This window comes from Tenrec ecaudatus, chromosome Y (genome assembly GCF_050624435.1).
Source record: "Tenrec ecaudatus isolate mTenEca1 chromosome Y, mTenEca1.hap1, whole genome shotgun sequence".
Taxonomy (NCBI): Eukaryota; Metazoa; Chordata; class Mammalia; order Afrosoricida; family Tenrecidae; genus Tenrec; species Tenrec ecaudatus.
The window spans coordinates 1,569,229-1,586,685 of record NC_134549.1 but is presented as its reverse complement, the minus strand read 5'-3'; the positions used below and the strand labels follow the sequence as shown (position 1 = coordinate 1,586,685).

The 17,457-nt window shown below is 47.8% G+C and overlaps 1 protein-coding gene across 1 annotated transcript in view; it reads right to left on the bottom strand.

Moving 5' to 3' along the window:
* LOC142435625 (protein Shroom2-like) overlaps positions 1–7,406 on the bottom strand; it is a 72,949-nt gene extending 65,543 nt beyond the window's left edge. Inside the window, 1 exon segment of the mRNA XM_075539846.1 lies at positions 6,684–7,406. Coding sequence (XP_075395961.1) covers positions 6,684–6,964 — 281 coding nt within the window. The 5' untranslated portion in view covers positions 6,965–7,406.
* Between the last annotated feature and the right edge of the window lie 10,051 nt (positions 7,407–17,457).

The window sequence follows — 17,457 nt, the reverse complement described above, 5'->3', positions numbered from 1 at the left end:
AGATTTAGCGTCTGGGGTCTTAAAGGCTCGAAGATAAACAAAGCGGCCATCTAGTTCAGAAGCAACAAAGCCCACATGGAACAATCACAACGAGCCTGTGTGACCACGAGTTGTCTAAGGGATCAGGTATCAAGCACCAAGGAACAAAAAAAATCATATCATTGTAAATGTGGGTGAGTGCAGACTCAAATCCCATTGGCAAACAAATGAACACCCCTTACTGAAGGGTTGTGGGGAGGAGATGAGTCAGTCAGGATGCAGAGGAGCAACGATGAAACATATAACGTTCCTCTAGTTCTTAAATGCTTCCTCCCCCTCACTATCATGATCCCAATTCTACCTTGCAAATCTGGCTACACCAGAGGATGTACATAGGTATAGATAGCAACTGGAAACACAGGGAATCCAGGACAGATGACTCCTTCGGGACCGGTGGTGAAAGTGTCAATGACTGCAGGCCAGAGAGAATGTGGGGTAGAAATGGGGAACGGATTACAAGAATCTACATATAGCCTCCTCCCTGGGGGATGGGCAGCAGAGAACAAGGCGGGGTGGGGGGTGGGGGGAGGCATTGGACAGTGTAATATATGACAAAATAATAATAATTTATGAATGATGAAGGGTTCATAAGGTAGGGGGGAGTCGGGAGGGAGGGGGAAAATGAGCAGCCGATTTTAAGGGCTCAAGTAGAAGGCAAATGTTTTGACAATGGTGATGGCAACAAATGTCCATATGTTCTTGGCACAATGGATGTATGTATGGATTGTGATAAGAATTGTACGAGCCCCCAATAAAATGATTTTTTTAAAAGACTTGTTACCCATGCTACACAATGCTTCAAGGCAAAATTTCATTTATTTGTCATTAGAAATATTTCACAATGTATAATTACATATTGGTTTTGTGATTAATCACTATACATTAATTATGTTCAATTTGTAACTATGAAAATACATCCTGCATATCAGATATTGACATGACGATTCATAACATTAGCAAAATGACAGTTATGAAGTAGCAACTAAAATAACTTTATGGTTGGGGGTCACACAACATGAGGAACTGTATTAAAGGGTCACAACATTAGGAAGGTTGAGAATCACTGCTTGGGAGGTGAACCATGTGACCAAATTACTGAGACTCATCTGATTACGATCCCCACACCTCACGCACACCCCCACCCGCCATCTGCCACTCGCCATCCCTGTGCTTCTCTGTATACACACACCACACACACGGAAGAGCCCCAACCTGCCCTCACTCTGAACACACACAACACCTCCCCCACTACCCCCTCTACCCCTACCCCCACCACTAGCCTGCACCTGAATGCCTGTGCCCAGAGTTCCGATCAATGCATGGTACGTCTATGTTAATCACGTGGTGGCTCTGAGCACCTGCTGCCAGTGGGTGTGGGGAAGGGCGGTGTGGGGGTCTTGCGTGAAGTAGAATTCACCTCTCCCAGGCTCGGTGGCAGATCACAGCAGGCAGCTTCCCTCAGAGCAAGGTGGGAGCCGTCAGTCATAGAAACTTTCTTCAAAGCTTAAGCACAGCGGTACAACCCAGCCGGCTCCTCCCAGCAGCCTGGTGCGCCTCCTGCCCTAATTCGCTTGCATAGTGCTCTGTCCTCCCAGGGCTTCATGAAGGCCACTCAAGTGCAGCAGCAGGAGCTGGCCAGAGGGGGCTTGCACACACTCCCTAACAAAGGCGGAGGCTCACGAGAAACCCACAGGAAAAGACAGACAATTGAGCTGCACCGCAGACAAAATTAATAAGAAAGTATATGTCTGGAGCAAAGACAGACACAGTAACTACAAACTTGAAGAAATCACCTCAGTATATTCAAGAGAACTCATCCCGAGCTTCAGGGCAGCAAATTATTTAATGTGCCTCTTCTGGCCAAGGTCCTTATGACTCCCACAAAACAACCCTTTCCAGATGGGTCTGGTCAGAGGAGACACTCCCAGGATGCATTGTGACAGCCAACCTGCTAGGTATAAAGTGAGTCATCTGAGAGCGCACATCCTTTGGGCCCCAAGACCCCTGGGCATTGAAACTCATGGATCGCGCAGACAGCTGTGCTGCAGCAGCAGCAGCAGCAGAACCGGGAACCAGAGTCCCAGGCGAGCGGTGGAGGCTGGCTTGTGCAGTGGGTGCCTCTGGGCACTTATCTTGGGGAGCTGGGTTTGTGGACAGACCCATGGGGCTGGAGGTGAGTGCCTTCGGAGTGAAGCCTACAGCAGAATTTCATGCCCTCCAGGCACTCATTAGCAGTCCTGAAAGAACTTTAACACACCCTGACCGAACCACTGCAGCCTGAGTATGTCTCACCTACACTGTTACCGGATTACCAGCAACAAGGCCCCCAACACTGAGCATGGCCTGTGAGTTCTGTGTGGCCACTGCATGGAGCGGTCACACCGATCAGGAACAGCAGAGGGGCTGTGGAGTCATTGTTGACAAGTCAGAGACAGCACCAACCCAACTCAATGCTCCGGGTGGATTCCCACTCTTGTGACCCTGGGGACAGAGTGGAACTGTCCCTGCGGGTTTCCAAGAGCATAACTCTGCAGGACAGCAGAAAGCCTCATCTTTCTATTGGGGAGCAGCTAGGAGAACCACCAACCTTTAGTTAGCAGTCCCACAGGGAACCGGCTTTGCCCCCAGAGCTGCTTCCATCCTCCCAGGAGCATCTGAAATGAAGCAGCCCTTTCCAAAGCTGAGAGCCCTTGAGTGGTGCAAATCAGTCATGTATCTGCAGCTGCGGACCAAGAGCTTGGAAGCCCAGCTCAGAGGTGCCCTGGCAGAAAGGTCTGGAGATCTACTTCTGAAACCCAGTCACTGAAAGCTCTAAGGATCACATGTGAGGTCACCACACGGCAGGCACAAACCCCACCGTGCCGTTTTGGTTTGGGAGCAGAGCCTGTGACTTTTAAGAAAACAACCTTGCCTCAGAGACATGGACACAGACAAACATGTCCTTGCTGTCAGCTAGCCCGAGTCAAAATCTGGCTCCAGGAGACCTCACGGGCAACACACCCCAACCCTTGTGATCCTCAGGATCTGTCTTCCTGGGGCTGGTGTTCAGAAGGAGATCGCCAGGCCTTTCTACCTTACTCTGGAAGCTCCTCTGAAACCAGCCCCAGCATCAGAGCCACACACAAGGCTGCAGTGACAGGCGGTGGGGCTGTGCACGACGCATGCTGGCCAGGAACCGATCCCAGGTCTCTGGCGTGGAAGGTGAGGAATCTTCTAGAAGTCACCTGGATAGGACCTGGGGCTCTCTGCAGCATTCCTACCCACGTGCTTTAGAGCCAGCATGGCAGTAACCATAACCCTGGTGACAAGCACAGACCCCATGCTAGGCCCTTCCCGTCCCATTCCTCTATATCCTCTCACATACATCGGAGAGCCTGGCCCCTCCCGTGGGGGCCCAAGCAGTCAAAGGACCACCTCCCAGGCCAAGTTCACAAAAATAGCAGAGGACTGGTCTCTGGTCCTCCCTCTTTCAGAAACGACCAAGTGTAAGCCCAGGGTTATACAATACAAGTGGCCTGTAGGACCCAGCACCCAGATCCAGCACAGGCAGACCCACCAGGCACACAAGGCTGTGTGAACCCAGCACCCAGACCCAGAGCAGACAGACCCGCCAGGCCCCCAGAGCTGTGTGAACCCAACACAGACAGACCCCTCCCCACTCCCAGCCCTGACTCCTGGTGGACCCATGCAGGTGCAGAGATGACATAACCCAGGGGCCCTTGCCCACCTGGCTCTCCTGCAAGCAGCACCTGCCAGGTACAGGAGAGGTGAGGCCAGCAGGTGCCTAGGGCAGGTTCGGCATGCCCCGGCCCTGGGTGCCTGGCTGCCCATGGACACCCCAGATGGGAGCTGGGACACCTGCGCCCTGGGCCAGGCTTGTTGTCCACATGCGTTGTCTTCCTCCATGGCTCCACTGGTCAAAAGAAGCCCTATCTCAGGTGTCAGGGAGAGAGACACCGCTGACGCGGATACTGATCCAAGTGCTTGACTCCTGGAGGACCTCGGCCCCGCTCCTCTGTGGTGGACCTGGGGGCGGTCTGCTGGTGGATCAGGTCCCCAGCACAGCTTTCTCCACGATGACAAGATATGCGGTGGCCATAGACAGGAAACAAGAGCTGGGTGCTTTGTACACTAGTCCGTCCCAGGTCTGTCGCTGGCAACTGGCCACCAAGCCCACCTGCTAAAGCAAAGGACACCCACAAAACAATAGGTGTACGTCAGCTGTGGACAGTGTGACCCCAGATCAGATGTGTCTTAAGGCCACGTGCATGTGCACAGGGAGCATTTTGTGGTTTTCTGAGTTGGATGACTTAGGACTGTAGTCTCTGGAGATGACACAGTCATTGTCATAATTCACAAAGCTCATGTCCACGTCCAAGCTTAGTGAGCAGCATCCAGGGTACGCAAAGCGTGCGGGCAGTCATCTAAGACACCACTGTTGGGTTCCCCTTGCACACACCAGATGAGAAAGAAGGAGACCGAAGACTTGGAGAAGGAATGAGCCCACCGTTCTAACAGTCACACAAAGCCTGGTCTCACCTGTCTGGAGACCAGAAGATCTAGATGGTGCCCAGCTACAGCTACAAACCCTTCTGCTCAGGGTCACTCCACACAGGACTGATGAAATCTGAGGGAGGAAAGGGTGAAAATGAGCCTCAAATTCTTAAAAATAAAACAAAAAAGCGAGGCTTATTGAGACCACACGGCACCCCAAAACTACCATTCAGGGGTACTCTTCAAAGGCTGAACTGAAACTCCCATGAGGCCACAGAAGAATGCCTCCCAAGACTACAAATGAGCACTGTAGGCCTTAAACTCTCCCATCTCTACAATGAAACTTCTCCACGACCTTACAGCAAAGATGAGCGTGGAAGAAGGCAGAGCACCACGAGGTACCTTGAAAAACAGAGCCCAGTGTCGCTGGCGAGCTGATGAAGGGGTCATGTCACATACAATGAAAAAAAGATTTTTTGTTGTTGCTGTTTTGAAAAAATATTTTTGAAAAAACCAGAACAAGGAAAACATATGCACCGGAAGTGTCTGAGAAGCCCGCCTGCTAATTGCAAGGTTGGTGGTTCAAGTGCACCCAGATGCAGCTTAGACCCCAAATCAGCTATTGAAAATTCTACAGTGCAGTTCTGCTCTCAACCACATCGGGAGCCATGACCTGGGAAACACCTCAAAGGCACTGGCTGGTGTGGTCTTAGCTTTAAGTGAATATTCATTCCCCTTTCAGATGCCCTGGTGGCTTCACTCCCTGGTGCCTCTTACAAGCAGCTAGTCCCTTCCAGGGCTCTGTAGAAAACTCTGGAACATGCAAATCTACCTAGGGCAATGGCAGCAGACTACTGGTGGCCAACTGTTAAGGACTGAACTGTGTCTCCTATAAAGTCTGACTGGAAGTCTTGACTCCTCTAACTGTGAGAAGGACCCTGCTTGGGGACAGGGTCTTTCTTTGACGCTATCACCGGGGATGTCAGCTCTTCCCAGGGCTGAAGAGCTCTTGCCCAGCCAGAGAGAACAGAGATGAGGCAGTCTGTGTCTGTAAGGTCTCGAGAGCCTTGTGGGGTTCCCAGATGTTTTATAAAACACCCGCTTAGCCTAGAAGGAGCTCTGGGTGCACAGTGAATTACGCATTGGGCTGTCGCTGGTTCAAACCCACCATCCGTTCTGCAAGAGAAAGCTCAGGCCCTCTGCACCAGGTGTTAAGGCAGACTGCCTCGGAAACCCACAGGGGCAGCTCCCCACTGTCCTAGAGGGTCCCCGGGAGTCACATGGACTCCAGGGCTGCAGGTTTGGTTTCTTTTTACATAGCCTGAATCCACACCTGTTGCTGTTGCCTCGATTCAGACTCACAGTACCCCTCGAGGACGGGGGTCTTAAAAGCCATAATCCTCAGAAGTCAACCAACACAGCTTCCTCCCTCCCTCACAGTGGCTGATGGGATCAAAGTACCAACCTCTGGGCTGGCCGCTGAGCACATGCTCGGTTCCCAGCACCGAAGAAAGTGCCACCTTGTGTTAACAACAGGCAACACCACATCATCATGTCCACAGCACCAACTGTGGGACGAGAGGCACTGGTGGGTCCACTCACAGACCATGAGCACTCTACCTGTCTGCCAGCCTGCTGCCCCTTCGGGGCTTGTGTGTGGCTGAGACACTTCAAATTCTGCCACCACCTGTGTTTCAAATGCTGGGAGTGGGGCTTCCTGGGAGTGCATCACTGGGAGTGGGGCTTCCTTCCAGGCTGGGGTAGAGGTCAGCAGGTCTACTTCTGATCATCCATGGTGGAAAAGCTTACCGCCCACAGAATACTGCCCACTTCCTTGACCCCCTCCCTCTGTGTGGCTGCCCCTCCACTGCACAAAACCTGAAGGCCTTCTCCAGGGACTGGAGAAGTACGTGAGATGGAGTATCTCCATCCTTGCCTCTGAGGCGCATACTGGCCAACTAGCTCCAAGTCAATCTGTTTTGTTCTTTGATACAATGTGGACTCTGGATGGTTGGTGCTGGATTTCCCAGGGATATGATTACACACAAACACTCCATGGCAGGCTGCCGGCAGTGGGTGCTAGGGGCACGGCCGCGGCTCGGTGTGCATCCGGTGTGCTCAGCTCCCTGTGGTTGAACCACGGTGCTTACCTCTTCAACACCAGCCTCAGGGTCTTGTGGGAGCCCTTCACCAGGCAGATGGCTTCCTGTCGGAAGCCGGAGAGCCCCACGCCACTGATGCCCACGATCTCGTCCCCGGCCAGCAGCGAGTCCACGGCTGCGGCTTTGCTTCCTTCTTCAATCTGAAACACAAACACGCCATCAGCCACCGAGGCCATGCAGAGACCCGAGTCCAAGGCAGTTTCACGGAGAGGGCCAGTGGCAGCACTCTCGCCACTCTGCCCCCTACAACCAACACACCTGCTCCCCATGGCCTCCTTTATCAGCTGCCAGAGTAACTAGAACCATGCATGAGAGGCAGTTTCAGGAATATGGCCAGTGGCCCAGCATTCCTGTGGCCCCCATCAGCTGCCAGGACAATGAGGGAATCCATGAACTGAGGCAATTTGCGGGGCATGACTAGTGCCCCAGCAACCCCTGTGGCCCCATCAGCTGCTGGATGACCGAGGGGAACCTGAACCAGAGCGTCCAACACCTCCATGATCTTCCTCAGCCACCGAGAGAGTTCCTGAACCTGACAGCCTGAGGGCACCCCTGTCTCGTCTGCAGAAAGCAGAGCCAGCAGGTGCCCCCCACTTGCCAGGCTCGCATCAGAAGCCCTTTTACAAACAGACAGCCAGTTGACTCTGTTGTCGGTCTGAGCTCAAGGGCAGCCTATGCACCAGGGGATCAGAGCACCAGGCCTTTCTTCCTCGTCCATGAGTCTGAAAGCCTGTCAGTGTCGCTCAGCCTGACAACTCCATGCAGGCCCCACTGTCAGCAGGGTGGTTGTGGTGACACAGAGCCTCCCGCTGCAGGGCCAGGCGCTAGGTTCCTGGCCCATCCACACCACTGGGGAGGTGACGGTGACACAAGGATGCAGGCCTGAGTGACACACAGGCCAACGGTCCCACGGACCCTCAAGGAGCACCAGGCCCTGCATGGCAGGACCGCGACCTTGATTCTACATAGCCGCTGCCCCAAGCATGGACACTCACTCTTTTCCCCAAGTGAAGTGCCTGATGCACCACAGGGAGCCCTAGGGGTGCAGTGAAGGAGCATCGGGCTGCCAACCACAAGGCCAGCAGTTCAAAACCACCAGCCGCTCCTCAGGACAAAGATGGCACTGCCTGTTCCCAGAGAGTCAGTCTCAGAGACCCACAGAGCCAGTTCTACCCTATCCTCCAGGGCCACTACGAGTCAGCATCAACTTGATGGCGGTGAGCTTGGTTTTCGGTTTTGGTAGTACAACGGTTAAGTGCTGAGATAATAAAGAAAAAGCTTGTCGGCGATAGAGAGGCCTGGCACACTGATCCCACACAGTTTCAGAACCAGAAACAAGGCTGCAATGTCGTCAGTTCTGACTCAGCAGCCTAAGGCGCAGTGGCTCGGTTTGAACTGCTGACCTCTCCATTGGCAGCCGAGTGCTTAACCAGAGAGCCAGCAGGGCCCCTCTTGTAAGGATTGTGGGTGCTGCCTGTCATCCCCTTGCAGGACAAGTCCTGAGCCCACCTCACAAGGCTATGCTGTCGCCCGTGCTTGCAGCCACTGTGCCGTCCATCTCGTCGAGTGAGAGCCTTCCTCTCCTCCACTGTCCCTTCACTTCGCATGTCTGTCCTTTTCCAGAGACGGCCCCTCCTGACCACATGCCTGAAGTACCTGAGACCCAGTCTCGCCACCCTGGCCTCTAAGGAGCATCCTGGCTCTGCCTCCCCCGAGGCAGATGGTGTACTCCCCTGGAGTCTGTGGTCTCGCTCATACCCTCTGCTAGCCGCCCCACCCCCACCCCCCTACCCCCCGCACAAAAGCAGACATTGCTCTCGGGGTCAGAGACAAATGAAACTTCATGGCTTGAGTCAGGTGCATGTTAGCCTTCCACGTGACACTTAGCAGATAGCTACCACACCACTGGCCATCTGCAAAGCCCAGGGAAACTCGACTCTGGTCCCACAGGGTTGCTATGAACCTCATGGCACCCCACAGCCCAAAAGGGTCTCAGTGAGGACTTCACTGTCTTACAGAGTGGGAAATGTCTTGCTCTTCCTTCTGAGATGAAGGCAATGCCCCACAGCTGGGAAAAGCAGAGGGCAAGAGGCCCCACTTCCCTGGAAGGAAGTTTACCCAGACTTCCCTGCCCTGGTGGAGCAGCTGATAGGTGATCAGGGTCCCAAACCCACCTGGCCACAGGGCAATGGGGTGAGGGCTCACACCTGGGAAACTGGTACCTGCTGCAGGAGGGTGCGAGGCAGATGCAGTGCCACAGCTGGAGATGAGCAAGCCAAGGGGACACTGTAGAAAAGGAAGCTGGGCATGCCTGAGGACTGAGTCAGCTCAGTCTGCAGTGCAGGGGGTGTAAGGTCTGAGTCAGTGTTTGAAGATGAGGGGCTATCAGGCAGAGAGATCAGGAGTCTGACCTTGCATGGGCATCTGCTCGCTGGTATCTGGGCAAAAGAGGGGCAGAGGAGGCAGCCACTGCCATGAGTCAGCACGGACTCAGTGACCAGTGCTACAGAAAGACCTGTGGAAGACTGACCTCGCGGTTCTACTTGGAATGGATTTCTTCTGCTGGTACGTCTGACCAGGCTCTGAGGTTCCTCACGGTGACCCCACACAGCCCAGGCCTGATCACCACACCATGTGCACCACACACCACAGGACACTCCCCATGAGAGTCAGCTCACAGGGACCAACATTCCCCAAACCTCTCCTGAGCAGTCCTTCTGCGACAAGCCAGGAGGAAGAAGGTGTGAACCTATTTCTGTTAATGTGCCAGGGATAACTCTCAACTCCACCTCCACCCTTCAGTGCCCTGCTCTGTGACCACATTTCTGGCCCAGCTGGTATGATACCAAGCCCTGTCAGCAAGAGGCACTGCTGGGACACTGGTGGAGAAATGACTCTGACACCTCAGTGCTACCAATCCACAGGCTTCTACCACCTTCCAAGGGGCGCTGGTGAGTAGCAGCTGGCAGGCCTTCCTCACAACCTGCTAGCTGCCCAGGGTGCCAAGGGCTGTACAGGGCTTGCAGTAAATCCTGGCAGCACTGCAGGCAGTGGTGACCTGGTGGGCTTCTCTTAGCTGGTAATCCTCTGGTGGCATGTGGTCAGGGCCACAGGCCGATCCCTGCACCATGGGGAGGGCCTCCTAAGTGTTCATCTTTAATGGAGCAGACTGCCAGATCTTGTTCCCATGGGGCCCCTGATCTGGTCAAACCTCTAGGTTCCAGTTACCAGCCACGCACTTACCCATCATGCCATCAAAAACATCACCACCACGGAGTCCCTGCGAACTCACAGTGACCCTGCAGGACAGGGCAGAACTGCCCCTGTGAGTTTCCCAGACTACTTGGGATGGGAGCAGACAGCTCCATTTTGGTCCCATACACCGGCTGGTGGCTTCTCCTTATTCCTGGTGCTGGTTCATAATTCCTTTTGTTGGGCCTTTGTCTACTTTTTCAACAAGACGTGTGTTGAAGGCCATTAAGACTCAGCCTTGAAACGGCTGACAAGTCTCATGACCTACGTGTCAGTGTTTGCTGATTCCTTCTGTCACTTTACACTTTGAACAGACTGTCAAGGACAAGAAAGTATGAGAGGTCTGGGAAAAACAGGTGACTTAATTTTCTCAAGGATGTCTGGCTTGGCAGAAGATAAGAGTTGCTATGTGTATCAAATGTGCTTGCTTAACAATGAGATAATTAGCATGGATATAAAGAGTGTGTTGAGTAAACTTGGGTGTTTCAGTCCATCAGAATGGTGCCCTCCCAATACTTTCTCTCTTTTTTTCCTTAATCCTCACTCCCCCTTTCAGGACTGTTTGACTCGTTGGCTGGCTCCAACAGAGGTGTTGAATGGAGGCTTAATGGGCTACGCCCACTTGCCCATGTAGCAAAAAAGCCTCAAGAGAAACCTCACTCACCCAAGTAGGCAGCAGGGAGCCGGCCCTCTGCCAGGTCCTGCTTTATGGGAAACGCACTCATCACACAAGGCTGGATGCTCGCCGTTGTTGGCAGTCTCGAGTCCACATGCTGCAGTGACCTGTGCTATCAGACCTTTCCCCGCCCACAGCCTTGTTCTGCGGGAGCCAGCTCCTGGCCCAAACCCTGCAGGGGACAACAGAACACATCTGTCCCCGTTCTAGCGAAAGGGGCTGTGGAGGCCCCTCGGTGGCAGCCGCATCATCGCCACACACACACGCTCTGTGTGGCATGCGCGATCCCGTGCTGGACATACTTGCTGCCCTCCCCTCGCTGCATTGCCTCTGGGCCCAACCCTCAGTGGCGCTTCATTTCTTACCCTCCCGTCTAGGTGGCTAGCGGGTGGCCCATTGGCAAATGCCACCTTCCACATAAAGAGAACAGAGTCGATTCTGGGCAAAGCCACCACCTGCCCAGTTACTGTTGCTCTGGTACTGATGCGGGTTCAGACCCAAACAAACTCGGAAGAAAGAGCTGATGATCGACCTTGAGAACCAGTCCCTGGAAGCCTGTAAGTGATCACAGGGATGGTGCGTGGCAGTTATGTTAATGAGGTATAGTACCATAAGCAGCGGTTCTCAACCTGTGGGGTCGCCCAATTCATAACAGTAGTAAAATGACAGTTATGTATTGAAGGCTGGAGGCATGAGGAAGGTTGAGAACCACTGATCTACAGGATTGGGTTGTCTCCTGAGTCAACCTTTTACTAAATATAAGAGACTAACCAAGGGATCAGAGATCAGAAAGATCACCAAGAGCCTGAGGCAGGGCATTTCTTCAGACCCAGGGACCCTGGGACTATTAGAGAAGTTACGTCAGGATCTGAAAACTAAGGAAAAAGTATTTGGCCCAGTGTATGATCAGCAGTCAAGCTTCTCATCCACCTAAATCCTTGGCCTTTGTGGGCCAGTAAGGCCCCAAAATGCTCTGCCTCACAATCTCATCTCCCCACTGCTCCTCTGGGTTTGTTTCATTGTTTCTTTGCCCTGGCTCTGGTCTAAATATGGCAAGATCTTTACTGCCTTCTCACTTTAGGTAGTCATCTCAAAAGTCCTCCACTACTCTTGTGATGGTTCTCTTAAAACGGGAATGGCAAAATATTTACTGTGGTTTCAAAGATAACACACCTGTTGCCACACACAGTTATGAGACAGATAAGCGAGTGATATGTATAAACTTCTCATAGCCAACTACTGGCAGATTGAGAAGATTGGAAACCCAGAATTTAAATGTGCTCATACAGAACGTATACGTGGTCAAGTAGTTTGAACAAGGATAAATATGGGTAAAAATGAGCAGTAATGCAATCTTGCAGCATATTCAATCTGCTTAATTCAGTAGGCTAAATTATATGAATGCTGGACAGTGAATTGTTGCATTTGAATTAGGTATTGGCAATATATAAACTATTATAAACTGTTTAACATTATGAGGGCAGTTAAGGGACAAACCAACTGGATGGCACCTAAAATAACTACAATCAACTTAACCACCATTTGTCTCATAATTTGTCATACTGTGGTGGCTTGTATGTTGCTGATACTAGAAGCTATATCACTGATATTCACAAGTCCAGTAGAGTCAACTGAAGTGAGCATGTTTCAGTAAAACTTCCACACTAGTAAAATTACAAAGAAGTAAACAGCTGAAGTAGCTGCTGAATAACTTACACATAGAAACACCGCCAGATGTTGAAGACCTAATTGCTAAAGCCTTAATGAATTCAAGCAGACTGTCAGTGATGCCAGAAGAGGGGTCTGTAGAGTTGAAGGCACGTGAAATATGGAGAAGCTACCTTCTTAAAATAGAATTGCCCAGTCACCTCAAAGGAGTAGAGCTTGTGGGAGTAAAGCCTTTGTGATCTTCATTTGGTACATAAAGATCAATATCCAGGGTTGCTGTTCCTTGGCTACATTCCAGAAAGGGAGACAAGTCAATGTGGGCAGGGAATGGATCCAGCTTCATTCAATGCTACTTTTAATTTGCTAACTACAGAACCTGCCCTTCCCACTGCCCCACAAAATAAACACCAGAACCCGATAGGGTGCATTATTGATGCATCTTGCTTTACATGGGAAAGCTGCCAATATTAAGCTGCCTTGCCTTCCTTTCCAGAAAATTCAGCAAAGCATCATGCCAGACCAACAGCTTACCCTAGGTAGCTACATCTTCTGTATGCAAGCTCAAGGTCAATTAAGTCCCATCAGTTGTCTTTTTAAAAAAAAATTATTGGGGGCTTATACAACTCTAATCACAATCCACACATACATCAATTATATAAAGCACATTTATACATTACCCTCATCATTCTCAAAACATTGCTTTTCACCTAAGCCCCTAGCATCAGCTCGTCTCCCCCTCCCTCCTCTCTTCATGCAACCTTGATAATTTAACAATTATTTTGTCATTATCTTACTGTCTGATGCCTCCCTTCACTCACTTTTCTGTTGTTCATCTCCCAGGGAGGTGGTTATATGTAGATCCCTATAATTAGTTACCCCTCTACCACACCCTCACTGTCTAGCACACTCCTCTGGTCTAGCCAGATTTCTAAGTAGAATTAGGATCATTATGGTGGGGAGGAAGCATTTAGGAACTATAGCAAAGTTGTTTCAACATTGCTACACTGCAGCCTGACTGGCTTGTCTCCTTCCTGCCACCCTTCTGTAAGTGGCTCTCCAGTTGCCTACAAATGGACTTTGGGTCTCCACTCCCATTGGTATTTTTGTTGTTCTTTGATACCTGATCCCTTTGACACCTCGTGATCACAGGCTGGTGTACTTCCATGTGGGCTTTGCTTTTGAGCTAGACGTCCGCTGTTTACCATAAAGCCTTTAAGACCCCACCACGCTGTATCTTTTGATAGTCAGCCACCATCAGTTTTCTTCACATTTGCTTATGTACCCACTTTGTCTTCAACGATCATGTAGGGAAGGTGAGCATTAAGGAATAGTACAAAGTATTGTTGCATTGAGGTAGTACTTGAGTGGAGGCTCAATGTCCTGTTACCTTAATACACCATGCACAGAAACCTATTTCCCAATCCTCATATATATTTATTTAGACCTCTATAAATGCCCTTTGTCTACTAGCTCTTTCCTGCACTTCCTTTGACTTTCCTCTTGTCCCACTATCATGCTGCTTTAGCAATTCTTCTTGGTTACATTACTCTTGACCTAGGCGGCCTCCTCCACCCTCCTCACCACTGATTTAGATCACTTGTTCCCTTGTCCCTGGTTTGGTTAACACCACTTCATTTCCTCCACCACCTCTTCTCCCATGTTCCCCACCAGAACCGTTGGTCCGTTTTCTCCTCCAGATTGTTCATCCAGCCTATCTTATTTAGACAGACCTGCGGAGATAACATGCACAAAAATAAGACAGCAAAACCAAGCAACAAAATAAAAAGCCAATGACAAAAAAAACCCACACACAAAAAACTTACAACAAAAAAGTTTGTAGTTAAAGGACTGTTTGCTGTCCTTTAGTTTTCCAGTCGAGTCTGGCCTCAAAATCTATTTTTGGTATTTCCCGGGACTTTGTTGCTCTTATCCCATCACGGCTTTTCATGTTCCTTTAAAAGAACATCAGTAATACTAGTGCTTTCACCAATAGTATGTTAAGCATTGGTCTGTACACTTCACCTGACCTCATACCAGCCAATCATGTTGTTTTTTTCCCTCTTGATACTGTTCATAGTACTCCAGATGTTCCATATGTCATACATCAGGCAGAGTGGTAAGTGGGAGGGATGCACTGTTATGGTGCTACTTGTGTTGTGCACAATATTTGGACACTAATAGCATTTGACAGATGTTCATGTTACACATGCCTTGGAAAGGCTGAAGTAATGTAAAAGATGTCTTTTAAAAATCTGAAAAGTTGCTCCAGTAACCCCAAGTAGTTAAGAAAACAGCTGCTTTATCACTTGGATATTAATTCGTTCAGATGTTTCGACACCTCATTATACAATGACCACAAAAATTTCCTTAAAAAAAACCAAACCCCACCACCACTTTAAGACATCTGTATTGAATTGCAGAATAGTCCTTAGAATTTTGGAGTTCCTTCCATGTATTTGACATGTTAATTAGGAGAAATTTGTACCTGAACAAATTATACTTGGTAAAGTGAACTAAAAGATTAAGACCTCAAAATGTGATGGAGTGACAGTGTCATCAACAATAGGCTCAAACGTAACAATAGTGAGGCTGTAACAGGACTGGGCAATGTTTCATTCTGTTGCTGAGTCAGTACCATCCTGATAGTACCTAACAGTAAGTTAACTGTTAGGATAAATCAACCATCATGCAATTGATTGTAATTCATAGTTTGAGTCTGTAAATAGTAAAAAGAGTAACATTGAGCATAATTTCTCTTCCCTGAGTCACTGGTGGGCTTGTACAGCTTATTTTGTAGTTTAGCAGTCCAGTACTAAGACCACAGAACCACTAGTTCATTATGTTGACATACAAGGATAAGAGTGAACGGTTGAACCAAAAAAGATGTTTAAGTCTGACTTGCTAAAAATACAAACTAACTGTTCTAACAATTTTGATGTTAACACCTTCTACAGGTGTGACTTACAAAACACCTTATGACTTTGCCTGGTTATAAGTAATCTATAGATATAACATGTTGGGAAGTTGGAACCTATGTAGTCACTCTTAACCAACCTATTAAAATTCTAGATTATTTTTAAACAAATAACATTTTGTTGGCACACTTGTAAAATGACTTTTGTTATTGTTTACTTACACTATAACCACCCAGCATAGATGATCAATCTTTTCTAAAAATTGCTTTAAAAAGAAAAAACCATTTAAAGAGGGGCATAATGCACCTTTTGGTTTCTAAGGACTTTTATGTTTACAGAAGGCAGATAATCTAGTCTGTGGAGGAACTAGTGAGTTGGAACTGATGAGTATGAATCTTAGGGTTAGTTGCCCCAAGGCCCTAGAGTTGCATCAAGTAAGCCAACATGCGATAGGACTATTTTCCCACATTTGCAATAAAATTTGTTATCAATAGATTCTAAATTACAATCACTTATTCTGTACGTTCTCAAAAGTATATTGCCTATTACCTCCTGGCAATTAAACTTTTGTACTACAGCCCATAATTGGGAATAAAATGTATTTGCTTTTATACTCATGTTGTTTTCTAGCACCCCTGACAGAGAAACACCGATTTATTCAAACATGTTAAGCACTGTAGTTAGTTCACAAATAGTTATATGAGATAACCAAAAGTTAGCTCTGGATTTTTAGCATTAAGATCATAATTTAATTTCACTTTTCCACATTAAACCACCAATGTAACTGTGTTCAAATTTTTATTTTAGTAAAATACAGCACATGCTAGCTTCTACAACTAATACAATAAGCAATTATTAAATTTACAGTGACTTAAAATTCAATGTTTACTTTCAGTTATTTTAAAATCCAAACCTGCATGTGCTGTTTTTGAAAGTGTTTCTAATTGAATATATCTAACTGAATATTTCTGGCTCACAAAACAGAATGTCAAAAGTCACTGATAAAATACACAGAAAATGTTTGAGAACTACAAATATGCCAGACTCCACTGAACACAAAACAAAGCAAAATCTCAACTAAAAAACCACAAACCTTTGAGAATAGAGTCATTTCTGAAGTGTTAAAATTTATATTAACACTCTTAGTGTATCAAGACCTTGGCATGTATCAATTTCATGTTGCCAATTTTAGATAAGGTGGTATCAGACAGATGGCTACCACTGTTAATGCTGGGGTCTGTTTATTTTGACATCAAGTTTAATAGGACTTAACATTAAAAAGCTCACACTACCCCAAAATATATTATTTCATATACTGTGACATTCAACATTCAAGTGCCAGTGTTTTTGGTCAAGTTTTTTAAACTTTCAAAGAATCATTTTTGGCTTACAAAAATAAATATTTGTCAAATATGTTCAATAAATAGTACACAAAACTAGCAGCAAAAAATACTGAAAATCTCTTGTGTGCAATTAAGTCTTCTTTGCAACTCTCAATCTTATGGTCCCAAATAGTTTTAAAAAACTAGTTAAGAGTTGAATAAGCTGCTTTCAACAATCTCTAAGAGAAAAAATTAGACTGAAAGTTAAGATATCTACGCACAAGACATATAAAATTTCTGAATGTGCAATAAAATAAGAACTTTGTAAAAACTTATGGGCAAAATTTACAAGAGTAAATCTATACTAATTGAAATAGCACCATTAACAATTTACCTCAATACTCCAAGTGTAACTACTTAAATTTTTGAAGGCACAATACACTTGCAAACCTATTGCACGTTTAGAATTTTTGCCAACTTTCGTGTCTCTATAAATGCATTTAAATTACTGCATTCTGGCACAGATTCAACATGGCAGAGGCATTTTTAGTAATGGATAATCAATCTTTGGCCAAATTCATCATTGTTTATAAAAATATGAGAAACTATACAACTAAAGTAGACTGGATTATATAGAAATCTACACTAATAGAATAACTTACACAATTTAATGTATTTTCAACCTGTGTGATATTAAAGATTTTAGTATGTCTTCTGTGAAGTGTGAAAGTCTAAAGTGTAAGCCCATCTTAACATCTCAGTGCAGTTTTGTACATGAGAATCTGCCACTAAAATAAGGCCTCCTCTTGACCAAAAAACATCAACACTAGCATGTATTATAGACGAAGCCCCACCTGGGCATTGTGACTGTCAAGGTGTGCCATTCTCCCATTTAATTTATGGAAAGCATTAAAACAAATGGAAGTAGA